This window comes from Lygodium microphyllum, chromosome 16, assembly GCF_053477565.2.
Source record: "Lygodium microphyllum isolate KBCC chromosome 16, Lygodium_microphyllum_v1.1.10, whole genome shotgun sequence".
In the NCBI taxonomy this organism is placed as follows: Eukaryota; Viridiplantae; Streptophyta; class Polypodiopsida; order Schizaeales; family Lygodiaceae; genus Lygodium; species Lygodium microphyllum.
The window spans coordinates 105,703,438-105,721,236 of NC_141150.1; the positions used below are offsets into that span (position 1 = coordinate 105,703,438).

Here is a 17,799-nt window from a genome sequence, read left to right on the forward strand (position 1 = left end):
TAAGGTATTAGCATAAATTAAGCATGGATTAAGAGTTTTTTAAGTAAGTTCTTTCTCTGGTAGAAATCTTAAAGATAATAAAATTTATATATTATAGATTATAGTTCAAAATGAAAGTTAAATAGTCATGTTTAGTGAATTATAAGTCACTACAGGATATAGGCCTTATACCGACGTTAAAAGCGACGAAAATGTTTATAAAGAAATTTGTCCCCGTCATCGCAAAAAACATCTTTAATGGTGACGCCATAGAACAGTCGGTATTAGCGTCGTTCAGCGTCGCTATTTACGTCGGTATCAGCGTCGCAAATACCGATGCAAATAGCGTCGCAAATACCGACGCAAATAGAGATACTGATAACGACGCTTTGCAACGCATTTTGCAACGCTAATAGCGATGCATGCAGTAAATTTACGACACTTATAGTGACAGTAACAGAAAAAAAAAGATTTGTGACAGGGCAGCTTAGGCCATACAAAATAGTTTCAGAAATTTATACAATGCTCGTGTAAATAAAGACAAACTGTACTTAAATCATAATACTGATACATGAAATAAATACATGATCGCATAATGAAAGCGACCAGTATAATCATGGCAAGATACTACTACTACATAGAAAATGTCTACACAAATTACGTGACCAAAAAATAAGGGTGTGTGAGCTCCATAGATCCAAGGGCGAGCTATAGATCATCGCCATCCAAAACCTCGTCCCGCTGCAAAGGAGCATCGAACGGACTCTGCAAAAAAAGAAACTACACATTAGTCCACCATATAATAATATATTCTAATTAAATTAATAACTACGGATAAGAAAGATGAGTGACTTACAGGGCCGCTGTATCCATACAATCAATCGATCAATGCAGTGAGACCGTGCCTCTCTGCATATCAAGTCTCGAGACCGGTGAAATCACGATTTGTAATAGAATTCTGCAAAGAAAACAAAATACAACTATTAGAAACACGATTGTCGAAACAAAGGATATTGCAAAAAATAAGCAAGCAAAACAAAAGAAAAACTTACAAAGTCCTCCACATATGTCATGTGGCCGCTACTCCCAAGATGATGGACCACTCCGGTCTCTAGTCATGTCCTCGCCGCCTCGCACTGCTGTCTCTAACATCCTAGAAAATCTGTAGCCTCCTCCCTAAGTTGGCGCCAGTCGTGCACGTCTAGCCACTCGGGCTTTAAAGCCCCACTCTTGAGTGCCTTGCGTGCGTCCGATCCTCTGTGTGACATATATACATGCATGCACTCCATCATCCAGCCCGTAAAAAATCTATCTGTTGCGGCTAGTATCAGAAACTCCTCATGTAATGATGCTACTATGTAGTCATTGCTCCCCTCCAGTATGTTCTTCTAATGATCTAAAACGTGTCAAAAAACTTGTTGGCACAACTCTATCATGCAAGCCATTACTCTCCTCCCCTCATCATTCATAATGATGGCTCCTGACCTATCATCTACAAGGTAAGCATACCCCTCTGGGGTATGCTTAAGATGGGTCCCCTCCCACCTACAACCACGCTCCTAGGCATATCCAAGTCACCCCTGTACATCTGGTGTACCTGCCGGGGTAGTATATATCAAAAGCTAGAGTGAGTAAAGTAGACGTCTCCACAGGTGTAAAAAATCCCAGAGATCGAACAACTCCAGCAAAACGACGAGACGAAGACACCGTGTCTGTGCCTCCACAGTAACCATCTGAGCCACGCTCTCTCGAACTGCCACGAGAGCGAGTAACACATGTATCCCGAGCAGACCGTGGGCTCACTGCATCCAAATCTCTAAAACATCCCCCTGAACCACTCCCTCCATCCGGCCCAAGTTTGGTGCGTCGACCTCATCTGCTAGAAACTGAATCATCAGATCGCGTCGAAGTAGATCTAATAGAGCGGCCTGACGGTGTCCGAGATAGCTCCTGGTCCGCCATGTCTCTGAATCTCACCATCTGATCTGGAGACATACGCGTGAAGATCTCGTGCAGCTCCTCATCGCTCATCCCTCGACTTATCCTGATGATCTAAATATCCACAAAGGTCACCTGCACAGACAAAAAATGATGTTAGTATAATCAATATAAATCATACAAAGTACAATAATATAAATCTTTTAAAAATGATCTTACTTAAAATGCATATCTTATGTACTCTTATAAGCGATTCGTCAACGAATTGAGTAGGTGGATGCTCTAAGTATGAAGTATCCTATGGTGGTCCCATGTCAATCTCCTAACACAACTCCGCATACACTGGAAGGTCAATAGACATGTCACCACAAAAGAATGAGTCCACCTCATTCTCAAAAATTTCTTAGACTCATGTATTTTCATCATTGTTACCCGATGTTGACTCCTCTACATGCTCCAAGCTTTTGGTGGCCTCCACTCCTTGCAATATTGACCCTTCTATTTGCATATTGTCATCATCTATGCTTGGAACATCGTTTTGATCATATACTCTCGCACTTCGGAGAGCTGAAGGTATAATATACCACCATCGAGGTTGTCGAGGGTTTAGATAGAAAATTACATGTTCACAATCACATACAAGAGAGATTTAACTATTATGACATGTACCATGTCGTAATACAATTAAAAAACACATGAGTTCATGCACCTATTCACAATATGGACCGGCAACACAAACGTGTCACACAAATCCATCTATTTTTTTTCGGAATCTATTTCAAGAAATCCAGATGAACCTCGTCACTATTGCTCCAGCTCCTTTAAGTACCACTTTGAACCACTCCACATCGAATAGGATCATGGAGAAGCTACGGTAATCCACCGTGACAATACTTTGCAAGCTTTTAAAATACTCCATCTCATCTATAACAATGTTTGGAGCCATTGCTCGTCGTTGGCTCTCTTGCTCGAACCTTGCCATGATACCACAATCTGTTGTGGAGCACATTTTGTCAATACACTCCACGCGAAAATGTCATCCGCGTGACCACGCTGCACTATATATTTTATAATATACATTGAAACATTCAATTAGTTATCGCATATAAAATATAGATACGACAAACCCTAAACACGTCATCACCTTTGGACTACATCCCCTCGAGAATTTACACTCATCAGTTGAGACCACCCCTTCGCGAGGCGTTGCGGTCAAAGCTCCATGCAACCATCGCGTTAACATAAACTGTGGCATCTCCTCCATGCTCTCGAGATATCGAATCGATCGTGTTGGGGGTAAAGGCGCCTCCGCCTAGCCACCTGTGTATTACTACACTAACAATCACCGCCACTGCACAATGCAGGTAACGGACGCCCGTCACCGTCACTTTATTCTTTATTCTTTTAGTGATAATTTGAATAAAAGAAGGCCCGGTCACACATTGTGACTGTGGAAGTTCCCATTTCTTGTCTCTCTCTTTCTTGCTCTTGCTTTCCCGCCATAGCTCTCAAGTGCAAGCTTCGATCCTTCTCACCTTTCAAGTGGTATCAGAGCACAGCTTCCCAACTCTTGAGCTTGGCTCGTGGCATTCTCAGCTTCCCATTGACTTCCCACTCGCATTGGGTCTCCTTCCCGGCAACCATAGCTCATTCTCTTGAGCTCCCGTCACTCCCCGGCTTTCCGAGCTTCTTCCCAGCCTATTGAGGCACCATCAGGGCATTGACATTGAGGTATTACTTCATTTATTTTAGAGTTTTACTTCAATCCACAAGTCTAGGTAAATAGGGTTTTCACAAGTTATGGGCAGTCATAGCTCACACCTCTTGGAGCTTCCTTCACCTGGATCTTGCTTCTAGCCTATCAAGGCTTATTGAGGCTTAGTATATGCCTTCTTTAGCCCCCATTTGTGCCCCCTTTGGGCCCCATTGTTGACACGTGGGACAGTAGACTCCCCAATCAGCTTACGTTTTTTTTGTGCCTGTTTCAAAATCTGGCCCAAAATCACTATTTTTGTCATATCTCGGGCATTCGAAACCCGATTCAGGCAAGATAAGAGTCTAAGTTGGGGTTTTGGCAAGCTCCGAACGCGATGGTGATGTCGGATTTACCAAGTTCTGGTGATAGAATATTTTGCAATAGATTTCAGGTCTGAGACAGCATGTATTTGTATGCATATGGCTTATGTGATGCTTCTACTGATGTCTATTGATACCGGATCACTTGTGGATGTTATGCCTCTTATGTGAGACGCATTTGAAGCTGATTTAGCTCAGCCATTGACTGTTTTGAACAATCCCACATCTATCCAAAACAGAGCAGCCACCTATTACTTCAATTTTATGCTTATAGGTCTTGGCATTTGATGCTCGATTATGTTCGGTTGATACCTATACATACGGGAATGTATGCCTATGGATTTGAGCTTGGATTGAGCACTGATTTGCTCAGTTTAGAGAGGTTATATGCTGCTGAAAACTTCAGGGTTGAAGCTATTTATGCTACAGTTGGGTTATGCTTATTGGTCACAGGATGCTCCCGGCTACTCGGTATGATGTCATAATGTATTTGGACTATGCAGCATGTCTTGTTTATGCTCCAAAATGCTTTTGAGCTGAGATTAGAGCTCGATTTGGCTTTAACTGTCACTTCTTTGCAGCTGACAGTTCATCTATGATATGGTTTATGCCTAGGCTATCCAATACGGGTTATGATGTCTTGGTGAATGCTTTATGCTTTGGATGCTTTGGTTACATGTTTGGGTTTTTGCTCAAGGACTTGATGACTACTTGATGCTGATTTATACCCATTTATGGCTGGTCATGTCTTGGTTGTCATTTCTTGACTTGGTGCAGTGATTTGGTCAGCAATTACCTCTCACAGTATCCTGCTGTCATTTATTACAGCAAGCATATAACTCCGGACTGATATGGATTTTTCATGCTAAAATATTCTGAAATGATATACTTTCACTAGTATTTGGTGGCAGCAGCTTTGATTATACTTCTCGCCATTTTCTCTCGATTTTGGTGATTTTTTTTGTCATTTTCTGGAGTAAACAGCAAGCAGTTTTGAACTGTCTCCAGTCTTCCAACCTACGTTATGGCGAGTTCATCCACTGATCATGCTATTTTCAACATCACTAAGCTTGATGGTACGAATTACTCTTATTGGAAGAGCCAGATTTGGCAGATGGTGCAAAAATCGCAGATCAAACCTTTGAGGTTAAGCGGACATCCACCTACAACTATGTCAGATGAGGAATGGCTTGAGCTTGATGAGTTATGCAAATCCACTATTGTATTATCACTCACAGAACAGGTTCATTACAATGTATTTAAGGAAGAACAGAGTGCATGGTAGTTGTGGGATAAAATCAAGAATCTATATGATAAGAAAAGTCCAGCGAGTCAGATATATTGGCTGAAGCAGCTTATGGATCTACACATGAAGGAAAATGTGACTATGTCTGCTCACTTGAGCCAGTTCCATGCTATACTCAAGAACTTGACTTCTCAGGACATCACTTTTACAGAGGATGTCACTCCTCTTTTCTTGCTTAGTACTCTTAATGAGTCATGGGATATATTCTGCACTACATTATGTGCCTCTACTACTACCTTGAAATTATCTCATGTTGAGAGTGCTCTTCTGCAGGAAGAGGTTAATCGTAAGAATTTGGATGCCTCTCGTGTGTTGCATACTATAACAGTTAGAGATAGGAATGATGGATATGGAAAGCATGGCAGTGGCAGTGGCAGTGGACGGGATTCTCAAAAATCTCGGTCCAAGTCTCGTGGAAAGTCACGTAGCAAATCCCATGGCAAGAATGCAGATGTTACTTGTCACCATTGTGGGAAAAATGGCCATATTAGGCCACAATGTCATGAACTGTGCAATGAAAGGCGAAAAGATAAGGGAAAAGACAAAGTGCAAGATAAGTCTTCTGATTGCAGCATAGTGCCTACAACATCCAATGTTAAAATTGAAGAGATCAATGTTATGCAGCCTGAGGATGTTGATAATGATGATTATATCCTTGCAACTTCTAGTGCTTCGCAGATGACAGAGACACTCTATGTATGCACAGTGTTGGCCCTTGGACTCAGGTGCGTCCTTTCATGTGACACCTTGCTATCGAGTGGTTTCATTCATACCATACTGTTTCGGGTTCTGTGCGCTTGGGTGATGACAGCTCTCTTGATATTGTGGACATTAGTGATGTTAGGTTGCAGTTTCCTTCTGGCAGCAGTTAATCGATTGCGCATACTACGTCGAAATTCAGATCGCGCTTTCTCTCGATCTTTCCTAGCTTGCTGGTACCTAGTGAGCCACGTCTCCATAGAGACATTGTGCAACATACAAAAGCGATTCATTTTCTCCTCCATTACAGCATCCATTCTTTTTCTACCCCATTTTCAACCACCACATCTCCGATCAGTCTATCATCGTCCTTCAGTGACCATAGCATATTGTTGTCTAAATCCACCGTTGGTAGCTATTGTAAAATATGCACTAGCGCCTTAGACACTAACCAACCTTCAACCATGCTACCTTCTAGCCGAGCTCGTTGTCGCACAAAGTCTTTCAGGGTTTTCAAGAAGCGCTCCAAGAAGAACATCCATCGCGTATGGACAAGTCCAGCAATCTCCACTTCATTTACAAGATGCACAAGGTGGATTTGTATCATGAGCATATTGGTAGACATGTATTTCTCAAAGAGACAGACCGTCTTCACTGCTCCCAGTCTCGCCTACTTACCTGAGCACTCTCCGAATCCTGGAAAGTCATGCATCGTCCACATGAGAATGGCTCGAATATTGGCGGACCATCAACCATCACGCTTGCTCATATCTTGTACGATGACCCCCTCCTCCCACAAAATCTTAAACTCATCGACTAATGGACGAAGATACACATCCATATTTTTAACTTTGTAGTGACCGAAAACGAGTAAGCTAAGGATGAGATGTCATTTCTTCGTAGAAAGCCATGGAGGGATATTGTAGTTGACAAGGACTATAAGCCACACATTGTAAGAAGTTGAGCGCAGACTGAATGAGTTCACATCATCCATTGCAAGACCGAGCCAAAGATTTCTTGCCTCTCGGGCAAAGCCTGGAAAGGTAGAGTCAATGTGGCTCCATGTACGTGAATCCGCTGATATTCATTGAACTTCATCGTCGAACTTTTCTTACTGTTTACTCAAAATCTAAGATCATCTCATCAATGATCTCAGATTGAAACTCGCCGAAGCATTGTACGTGTTCTATAGACAATCGACGTTTTCGTCTAATTACCAGCTTACATTGAGAGCAAGAACATTGAACACGTTGATTAAGATACGACTCGCGATCTTGAACATCATGACCTTCATCGTTTTCCATTTTATCTACGTTACGACAAATAATTTATTTTTATTATCATTCTTTTTTTCTTTCTTAAATTGTTTGAGAAGGGATTTCTTCTCTTATAACTCAGTAAAAATTAATGTATGTAAAGTCTCCATCCACCCACAAATTAACGTATGTCGGAGTGTTTCCTGTCTCATGGTATTGCACCGAACCTCGTCACCACTCTCTTTGTGTTTTTTATCCGTTCATTCTCTCCTCTCATTTCGTCTCTCTCTCTTTTTCTCTTTCTTTATTATATTGTATGTTTATTCCCTCTCTCGTTCCTTCTTCCTTTTTCTCTTCCTCCCCCTCTCTCATTTCCTTTAACAAAACATCTCTCTCTACTACCAATTTCCTTTAACAAAACATCTCTCTCTCTGCCGCTACTACTATAATAAACAAAAAAAAGAAGAAAAAACAACTACTACAACAACAACAACAAACAAGAAAAAAAAAATACTACTACTACTACCACTACAACAACAACAACAACAAACAAGAAAACTAAACGACAAACAAGAAAACAAAAAAAACTATTACTACTACTACTACAACAACAAACAAGAAAACCACTACTACTACTACAACCACGACTACAACTACTACTACTACTACTATTACTACTACTACAATAACAACAAACAAGAAAAGAAAAAAAACTACTACAAAAAAAAACTAAACAACAATAAACAAGAAAAGAAAACTACCACTACAACAAACAAGAAAACTACTATTACTACTAGTACAATCACGACTACAACCACGACTACCACTATCACTACCACTACCACAACAACTCTTTCTCTCTCTCTCTACCACTACCACTACTACTACCACTACAACAAATAAGAAAATAAGAAAAAACTACTACTACTACTACCACTACTACAACAACAACAAACAAGAAAACTAAATGACAATAAACAAGAAAAGAAAAAAACTACTACTACAACAACAAACCACTACCACTACAATAAATAAGAAAAGAAGAAAAAACAACAACTACTACTACCACTACTACAATAACAACAAACAAGAAAAGAATAAAATACTACTACTACTACAACAACAATAAACAAGAAAACTAAACAATAATAAATAAGAAAAAAAAAACTACTACTACTACTACAACAAACAAGAAAACTACTATTACTACTACTAGTACTACTACTACAATCACGACTACGACTACCACAACAATAACAAGCTAGAAGAGAAAAAATTAAACTACCACTACCACTACCACTACCACTACCACTACCACGACTACGACTACAACTACGACTACCACAACAACAACAAACAAGAAAATAAGAAATTAAACAACTACCACTACCGCTACCACTACCATTATCACTACTACTACTACTACGACAACCACAAAAACAATAAATAAGAAAATAAAAAATTAAGCAACTACCGCTACTGCTATCGCTACTGCTACCACAACAACAAAAAATAATTTTAAAAAAAGAAATAAAACAACAACAACAATAACAATAACCTCTTCCTCCCTCTCCCTCTCCCTCTCTTTCTCTATTATGTTTAATATTTTCTCCCTCTCTCTCTCGTTCCTTCTTTCCTTTTCTCTCTTCCTCTCTCTCTCTTTCATTTTCTCTCCCTCTCTCAATACACATGGTTTTTAACAAAAACAAGTAAAAGAAAAGAGAAAAAACAAAAACAAAGCGAGAAGGAACAATACACTCACCATAAAGACCCGAGGATGGATTCGGCGGCTCCTCTTCGCGATGGCAGCTCCTCTTCGCCCTCCGTACACTTCCTCTTCTTCGCGAACAGTGGCAACGGCGGTGAGAAGCTTTCCTTCTCCCTCTTTCTCTCTTTCTCTCCCTCTCAAATGCAATATGGAGTTCACTCTCCCTTTCGCTCCCTCTTTCGTTTGTTCACACAAAATAACGCGCTCGAGTTTTGGCCCGCGTTTTTTCGTCTAAGCACCGTCGCTATTTGCGATGCTAATAGTGACGCCGCTATTTTGCATCGGAAAGCTCCGTCGCTATGCCTCCGTATCCTTGTAGTGAGTATGCAAATAAACATATTAATTGGACTACTAAGAAAGATGATAATATGACTTTTATGTTGATAATCTAAAGATGAAGAATATATAAATATCCACCTTAAATCTTAATTAATGCAATGGCTTTACACAGCCATTTTGCATACGTATCTAGGGGCTTTTTTGGGGGCCGTCAGAAGGAAGAAGAAAAGCTTCACCTAATGTCACTCACTCTCTCACGCTCCAACACATTATCTCTCCCTCAAGCTCTAGCAATGATGGAAATAAGAAGGAAGAAACAAGAAGCAAAAACTCTCAAGTTTACATGCACAAAAATGATAGATTCTAGTCATTTTGTGGCTTCGTCCAATTCCTCTCTCTCAAGTCCACTCATCTAAGCCATTATAATTTCCTTGGGGTCTCATTGATTGTCCATGAAGATAAGAGCTTTAGGATGGCCTTTTACTTGAACTAGTTGACTTGCCCATAACTTTGCATTCCCTTGTGGGACCTTCTATACATACATGAGTTTAAATCTAATTCTAGGAGAATTTGTTAATTTGCATGAGAGTGAGCTTAACTCTCCTTTTCAGCCAGATTGTTATGAAAAATTTTGACCAATGTCTTGCTTAAAGAATAATCCCAAAACATTGTCAATTTTCAACAACCAAGTGGTATACATTGCTTTTTTTTATCTTCAAGCTTGCTTCTTAACTAGCTAGCTTTTGTTGACTCCTTTAACCTTCTGCTTTGACCACCTTTAACTAGTATTTGTTTCTATCATCACATGGTGGCATTTCATCTATATTTTTATCTCATGTGAAGCTAGGTGTGATTGCAAAGGTCTAAAGATATTTTGCTTGAAAGGACATGCAAAATAGAAGAGTTATGCACATCCTAGTGGACATCAAATCAAGTCATAGCTTCATCAATACCTTCTGTATGCATGAACAAGAAATGTCTTACAAAAACAAATGCAACGAATCAACTTTTAAAAATAAAAGACTAAAATTTTAGAGACTTGGCATAGAAAGAAAAAACCCTATCAAGTGTACATTATAATGGAACAAATCAAGGGATAGCTAGAAACAAGGATAATTATAAGAGATTGAATAAGAGATACCCCGAATTCCATCAGGCAACTCCTTTGGTAGATTCATCTAAGATAGCACTTCTATATCCGAAGGGGTCAAGGCTACCATCCCTTATTTCCATATTGTGTATTAATAGTGAAGAAAAACTTACAACCTAAGAATACTAATTAGAAGTTGGTGAAAAGGCTTGGTGTATAATTGTTGGGGACATATGGACCAAGAGAAAATGTTATACAAGACATTTCACTCTTTTAGTCAACCATACAATCTCATACAAGTATTTCATAATAAGAGCCAAGATCCCTCACAACCAAATGATTGTATGGTCTCCAAGGCAATGGGAGTTGCACAATAAGCCAACACAAGAGAAGGATTTGATAAAGTTGAAGATGAACAAGAGGACATAGACCCATTGTCTAATATTCTTTAAGAGCCTCCACTAAATATCCACAATACTAACATGTAAAAGACATTTCATAAACAACTGATTATCATCCTAGTAATAGAATGAACGCACTCCTCAAACAATCCATTATTGACTCAACCCAATATCATCTAAAGTGTCTTTACTAAACAACTTCTCCATTTTAGGTGCTTTGCCTAAATGAGCAATGCATATCTCGATTGCATTCGTAATGTGACTAATCTCAATGCATAATGGTTGGAAGTTGGAACCTTGACTAGGGAAGGGTAAACATTGCAACATTAGACCATAGAACTTCATATATAGAAGCGCCCTACTAAAGGCCAGGAGTGAGGATTGAGTCCAGCAAGTTTCATGGTTGATTAAGCATACATATGATGAGGATGTATTTATACAGTCCATGAGAGCATGACAATGCTCGCAGCAGAAGAACTTTCTTTCAGTGCGAGGCTGAAACCCTGAATGTCAAGATTTTGCTATCTTAATGACCAAAATGACCTTGAAGCTTTCCCTCAAATTTCTTTACTACACTCTGCCATTCACCAATCAACACAAGACCTCTCTCTCTCTCTCTCTCTCTCTCTCTCTCTCTGTTCCATTCAACAATAAACACTACAAGACCTCTTTCCATATACGTATTCATCCACAAATCCTACCATTGACAGGGCCGTGGATCCTCTCTTCTCAGAGACATACTTGGCAAGATTTGATACGGCAGCGAATCCACTCAAGTGTCAGTATTTTCTTGCCTGTACCCGTCTATGAAGAGTACCTGTAATCAAATGCAGCGACTCCCAACATACTGTTGAGGACGAGGAAGAGGAGGTAAAAGGAACCGGATATGACGACAAGGGTGAGGATGGCAGAGATGGGGTTCTTGAGAAGCTCGCCGATCGGCTGCAGCAGGCTGTAGATGCCGCCCGTCGCCACGGTCAAGAAGTACAGACCGTATCGCCGCATGTTATCCCAGAATTCCTCCACCATGGGACCTCCAGGCCCTAATGCCAGGGCTCGCATGTCCGGATCCAGAAAAGGGGCCTGCAGGGAGGAATCCGATAAGGCAGAAGAAGAAGAAGGAGGAGAAGAAGAAGAAGCGTCCATGGCCGCCGCTGCAGCCGCGGCCGCTGCCTCGTTCGAACATGAGAGGATTGCAAACCCTAGCCCCAGGGCTGCAGACGCCATCGCTGCCGACCTTAAAGTCTTGGAGTGGTCCTTGGTGGCAGGAGGATTGTCGCCCCTGCAGTTCTCGGCATGAGCTTTGGCGACGACATTGAAGCCCTTGCTGCTGCTGCTGGACAGCGTCGGTCGCGGCAGGTGAAGATGAAAGCAGGCGGCCGAGGAAGCGGACTTCATAGCCACCAGCCCTGCTGCCATGGCTGCTGCTTCTGAGGCACAGAAATATTGTGTGAAATGTCTGACTTCCTGAGTTTATCCACATTGTCCATAAATACACAATATTGCAACCATTTGCCTTGACAACTTTTAAAAAACAATTTTGCAATAATTTGTAATAAGAAAACTAAAATTTGAAAGATGCCTCAAGTGTATCTTTTGAAACAAACAAATCCTGAAGACCAATCACCTCAGCAAAGTGACATATCAAATAGCATAGAGTTCCAGTACATCATATGGAGCATACATCATTGGCCTAATGGATTTTCCATGCATCATCCTATAGCTAGGGCGCGTTAACAGGCGATATAGTGTGTAGGCATAAACCACTGATTGGGCTAAGTGCTTTAGTATTTTCTTGTCATATCCTTGATGGCATCAAGGACATGCGACATCAAAATCCAGATGGAGCTTAACTCTCTTGTGATGACATCCCTTGGATTGAAGATCTTGTCATTCCAACATTTTCTTGGAAGCGACAGCTTGGTGTTCCTATATCTCCTGCTTCTTCTTGGTTGTAGTAGATTGTTTCACAGCACAATCATGATCCCCTTTTCAGCTTGTGATATCTAAAACAAAAAAGCATATTTTAGACATTGGATAGAAACATGGAAAATACATTTAAATAGGGCATCATTCCTTTGTAACCAAAAGGACCATAATAAAAAACCCCTAATGAACGTTCAAACTAGTGTGTAGGGTGGCCATTGGCCTCTTCCAACAATGCTTCCTTCCAATTCAATTCGGTTGGGTGGAAGGGTTTAATCAACCAATGTAAGAACATGAAAGCTTCTTTATAGGCCCTACAATTCATAAACAAATGAATTAGCATTTCAATCTCAACTTTTTAATGCCAACACTTTTCGTCTCCAATCCTAAGTTTGAGCACTCTTTTAATAAAAAGTCCCTTATGAAGGATACGCCATAGAAGGGTAGATTTTTTTGTGGAGATTGTACTTAACCACATGTTTATGAATCAAAACTCCCATTGGAAGTAATCCCATTTAATGTGCCATTTGTCATTGAGCTTATTAACCAAGTTAGAGGCAAGGGGGGTGGGTTGGGTATTAGCAGAAGGGCATTTCCATTGTCCCAAGTAATCACCATGATGTTGAAGTGTCCTCTGATTTGATTAGCTTTTTTAAGCCCGTGAGGCCATTATTCAATCCTTTGGGCCTGAATTCCCAAGTCATCCCGCTTGAGTTTGAATTTTGACTTCAAGACATCTAGGTCTTGCCATTGGTACCAGTTGAAATCTCATAAATCTTCCTAGAGTTGGAGGCTCTTTTTATACATCCACCACCTAGCATCCATATGTTCATTAAGTACATGATCACAAAATAGACTGAACCAAATTGAGTCTAAGCAGCCCAAGGTAATGTGATGGTGTGCTTCAAGTTAAGTGCAGTTTTCAATTTGTATTGTGTTGGGGATAAACACACATGTGCATACACCACTTGTGTATTCACTACACTTACAGTACCCACACACCAATACACTGCAAGTGGTGAGCACCCATCACTATCACTTCATTCTTTATTCTTTCAATGAGACTAATGAATAAGGGAACACTAGTCGCATCTTGTGACTATTGGAGTTCCCACATATTGACTCTTGCTCTCTTGCTCCATCTTCCATAGTTTGCACCTCTCTTACTTCTGCTTGCCCGTGCTTTCACTTAAGCTTCTTCTTTCAACTAGTAATAGAGCTCAGATTGAGGAGCTTCACCTGCCATTGCTTTAGCCTAGTCTGAATACCTACATCCCATTCATTCATGGCACCCATAACTTCAACTTCAAAGGTATGCATTTGATCTTTCCCACTTTTTGACTTAACCAAAGTTTCTTTAGGGTATTATAGGGGCTTCATTGAGCTCCCCTTGAGCTTCCTTGTGCCACATTTGCTCCATCTATAACAATAGTAACGCGAGCAGCAGAAACATGATTTGGGCATGCTGTGTTGGGTCCCATTTGCTTCCGAGCTTTGTTTTATGATCTCCCCAACCTCTATGTTTATTGCAATATACAACAAGACTACTGTAATATATAGTAGATGTGGTATGAGCTCACGCTCATCCGCCAAGACGACCTATGGACTACTTATTGCTTCAAGTGTTTCAAGCGAACACAAATGGCTATCTCTCACCTAGCCAACGCACCTTCGATCCTACGAGGGTGTAGTGAGCTTACCTTGATGCCTGAATGAGTAGCCTCCTCCCACAAACAAATCGGTAGCTCCACAATTCGAGATGCGAGCTCAAGCAACCTCAAGCCTCCACCTCCAAGCTCCATCCTCCATAGTTGTGTGCAAGACAAGAGAAGGGAAAAGAAGAGAAGAAGAGAGGAGATGATGAAGAGCTTCTTCTCCAAGATCACTCACCCTCACACACTCACTCCTTCACGCTCCCTCTCTCAAGCACACACAAGCAAGCAAGAAAGAGAGAAGAAGAGAAGAAGAAGAGACCACTTTTGCCACACACCAAAGAATGAGCTCCTCATTCACTTTTTGGGTTTATATACAAGCCCTAAATCTCTTGGGTACCCATCCTCTTTTTTACATGACTCAACATCTTGCCAAAGTCCTCTTTCCCTATTCCCTTCTAGTTGCCTTATCCCTTCACCTATGTCTGTTTTGACTTTGCAACTTGCATAAAAGGGAGCCTGGCACTCTTATAAAATGAATTACATTGTGCCCTACAATTTCCTTGCTAGGACGTTCGGAGCACCTTGCTAGAATATTTGGTGCTCTCCTTCATTCTCCCATAGCACCTTGTAGAATATCTAGTGCTCTCCTTCGTCCCTTCTAAGCACCTTCTCTTCCACTTTTCTCGCCTGGACAGAATGAGCTTCTCCATTCACTTTTTGACTTGGGCTTCCTTGGTCTTCCTCTGCTTCTTTTTGGCTACATGGTCTACATGGTCCATGTCCGTAACATGTTTGTAACAGTAGACATGTCGTTCACATATCTGGGACAACATACTCTTAGTGACACTCGTTCATGTTGAGTTGGATGCATATTTGGTATTGGGATTATTCAAGAATACTTAGGTGATGTCTTGATATGCTTTTTTGCTTGTATTGACCTCATTTAACTGAAATTTCAGCGATTATTTCACTGTTGTAACAAATTGGAAAGTAATCCATTTATTAGGGAAACTCTATGCTTATTGCTACTTGATGCTCTTCAAGTACCCATTGGAATGTATTGATACTTAGCCTTGAGATACATGCTTTCATATGCTCTTGAGAGCTTTTGAGCTTCAATTTTGAGCCCGGTGTCATTCATCTTGGCTGTGATTACATGCTTTGATTGCTATAGTGGCCTACACGGTTATTATTGGGGGTAAAGGCGCTTATGCCTAGCCACTCGTGTATTACTACACTAACAATATCCACACACCTATACATTGCAGGTGGCGAGTGCTTATCACTATCACTTCATTCTTTATTCTTTCAATGACATTTGAATAAAGAGAAGGTTGGTCACACATTGTGACTGTTGGGGTTTCCAAATATTGTATGTCTCTCTCTCTTACTCTTGCTCCTTCCACCATAGCTCTTGCTTCCCTTCACGTGCTTCCACTTCGGGCTCACTCCCTTTAACCGATATGAGAGCCAACCATTTGATAAGCTTCTTCGTTCTTTACTTCAGCCCAGATTCAAAGCTTCAACTCAAGGTTTTGTGGTAGCCATTGTTTCTTTCTCTAAAGGTATGCATTGAGTATTTCCTTCTTCTGGCTTATTCCAGGTTGCTCCACACTTGTTGAGAAACTTCCCAAGGCTTAGCTCAGCCTTATTGAGTGCTTATTGAGTTAAGGAGCAGTCATTTTATCCATTTTGAGTTGATACCAAGCATGATGTAAAAGTCATGGATAGCTATAGGAGCTTGACATCACTATCATATTTTGGCCATAGCTCTTGCAAATAGTATTAGAGTTATGCATTGTATAGCTAGAAACAAAGAGCACGACAAGAGCTACAAATCTGAGCACTCACAGAGCTGATTTTGTGTGGTTTTTTATTCTTTGTTTTACACAGAATAGGAATGTTCTGGTTTGGACAGCAAACAGTAAATTCCATAATGCATGTTTGATGCTTCGGGATGCTAGCTTGGGGTCCAAGGGATATGGTTATGCTTTTGAACTGATTTGAGTACACATTTGGCTTAATTTTCTCAGAGTTTTCATTGTTGTAATAACAAGATTGAATGTCATTCATCAGTGAAAAGATTTTGCCTAATGCTCATTAATGCTTTATGGCATACTTAATGGATATATTGTTACTTCCATTGTTATGTATACTTTCTCATATCCTAGCATGCTTTTGAGCTGAGATTTAAGCTCTATTATGTTGATATTTGTTGTGGCTACATGCCTTGGTTGATTTAGCTGCTTATATAGCTACATGCTGCTTGATTGGATTTCTACTTTTGAATCCATGCTTTATGAATCTTGGATGTTTGGATGTCATTCAAATGATGTCTTGAGCTTTGCTTGCTCATTTGGCATTCAACTTTTACTTCAATGGGAGCTACTCGACTTTATGTATTGAGCCCTACTAACACATGGATGTACTATAGAGCATTTGGTTTATGCAGTTGAGCTTGAGCTTATTGTAGTCAGACAATGGGACCCATTGTGACATGTACATACTCTCTTGATATCTATTAAATATAGTTACCCTATCATGGACTAATTTGATCTCTTGGCTTGGACGTGGTACTTATGTCTGTCAGGGTATTGTTAGTGGTATTTATATACTTCTGGGTTATGTATTGAGCTTTTTCTCAATGTGTTATGCATCTGGAAATTATCTTCATTTACCCTTGAAACCTACCCTATGCATGATGTCTATGACTCTTGCATGTATGGTTTTTGACACACTGCAGTTGTGACAGTCTTCAGTGCTACCGGTTGTTCTTAGCTCCTTCTCTCTTTGTTGCTCAGAGTTGATTGTTGGCATATTGCTGCAATTTATTACACCAACCTATCATTTTAGATTTTATGCATTCTATTTGAGGACAATCACCTGCACTTGACAGTTTCTTAACTATAGTTTGTGGATAGCTCATTATTTGTCAATACCTCATATTTCCAGCTAGATTCAACATTGGTTTTAGGGCTGATTTGCAAGATATTTAACTATAGTTTGTGGATAGCTCATTATTTTGTCAATACCTCTTGTTTCCAGCTTGATTTAGCAGTGGGTTTGGGGCTATTTTGCAAGATATTGCAGTAGCCCATTTTGCTCTTGTATGTCCTTGCTTGGTCTTATTATGGCTAGGGGTTCTCATGATAGTGCTATCTTCAATATTGAGAAATTGGATGGGACTAATTACAACTATTGAAAGACCCAAATATGGCACGTTTTAATGCAAAAATTGCAAGTTAGACCACTCGACAATGGGGATGCCAAAACATGAAAACATTGCAGTCGAGGATTGGGATGAACTGGATGAGCTATGCAAATCCACAATAATTTTATCACTCTCTAAGCATGTTCGTTGTAATGTTGCAACTAAAAATCAGACTGCATACGAGCTTTGGACACAAATTAAGAATCTTTACAACA

General features: G+C 40.3%; 1 protein-coding gene and 1 long non-coding RNA gene across 2 annotated transcripts; both read right to left on the bottom strand.

Moving 5' to 3' along the window:
- Positions 1–520: 520 nt before the first annotated feature.
- LOC148023196 (uncharacterized) lies at positions 521–9,829 on the bottom strand. Its single transcript, XR_015693489.1, has 4 exons — positions 9,017–9,829; positions 1,032–2,052; positions 836–937; positions 521–744 (listed from the first exon to the last, which is right to left on the bottom strand). It is a non-coding gene; the product is annotated as an uncharacterized LOC148023196 (long non-coding RNA).
- A 1,606-nt stretch (positions 9,830–11,435) lies between these two features.
- Positions 11,436–12,280, bottom strand: LOC148023197 (uncharacterized). Its single transcript, XM_087696182.1, has one exon. The coding sequence runs from the start codon at positions 12,209–12,211 to the stop codon at positions 11,597–11,599; it is 615 nt and encodes a 204-aa protein (XP_087552308.1). The 5' UTR covers positions 12,212–12,280; the 3' UTR covers positions 11,436–11,596.
- Between the last annotated feature and the right edge of the window lie 5,519 nt (positions 12,281–17,799).

What these genes read in the sequence shown, in the direction of transcription:
- LOC148023197 (XM_087696182.1), bottom strand. Translation starts at nt 12,211, where the DNA reads ATGGCAGCAGGGCTGGTGGCTATGAAGTCCGCTTCCTCGGCCGCCTGC.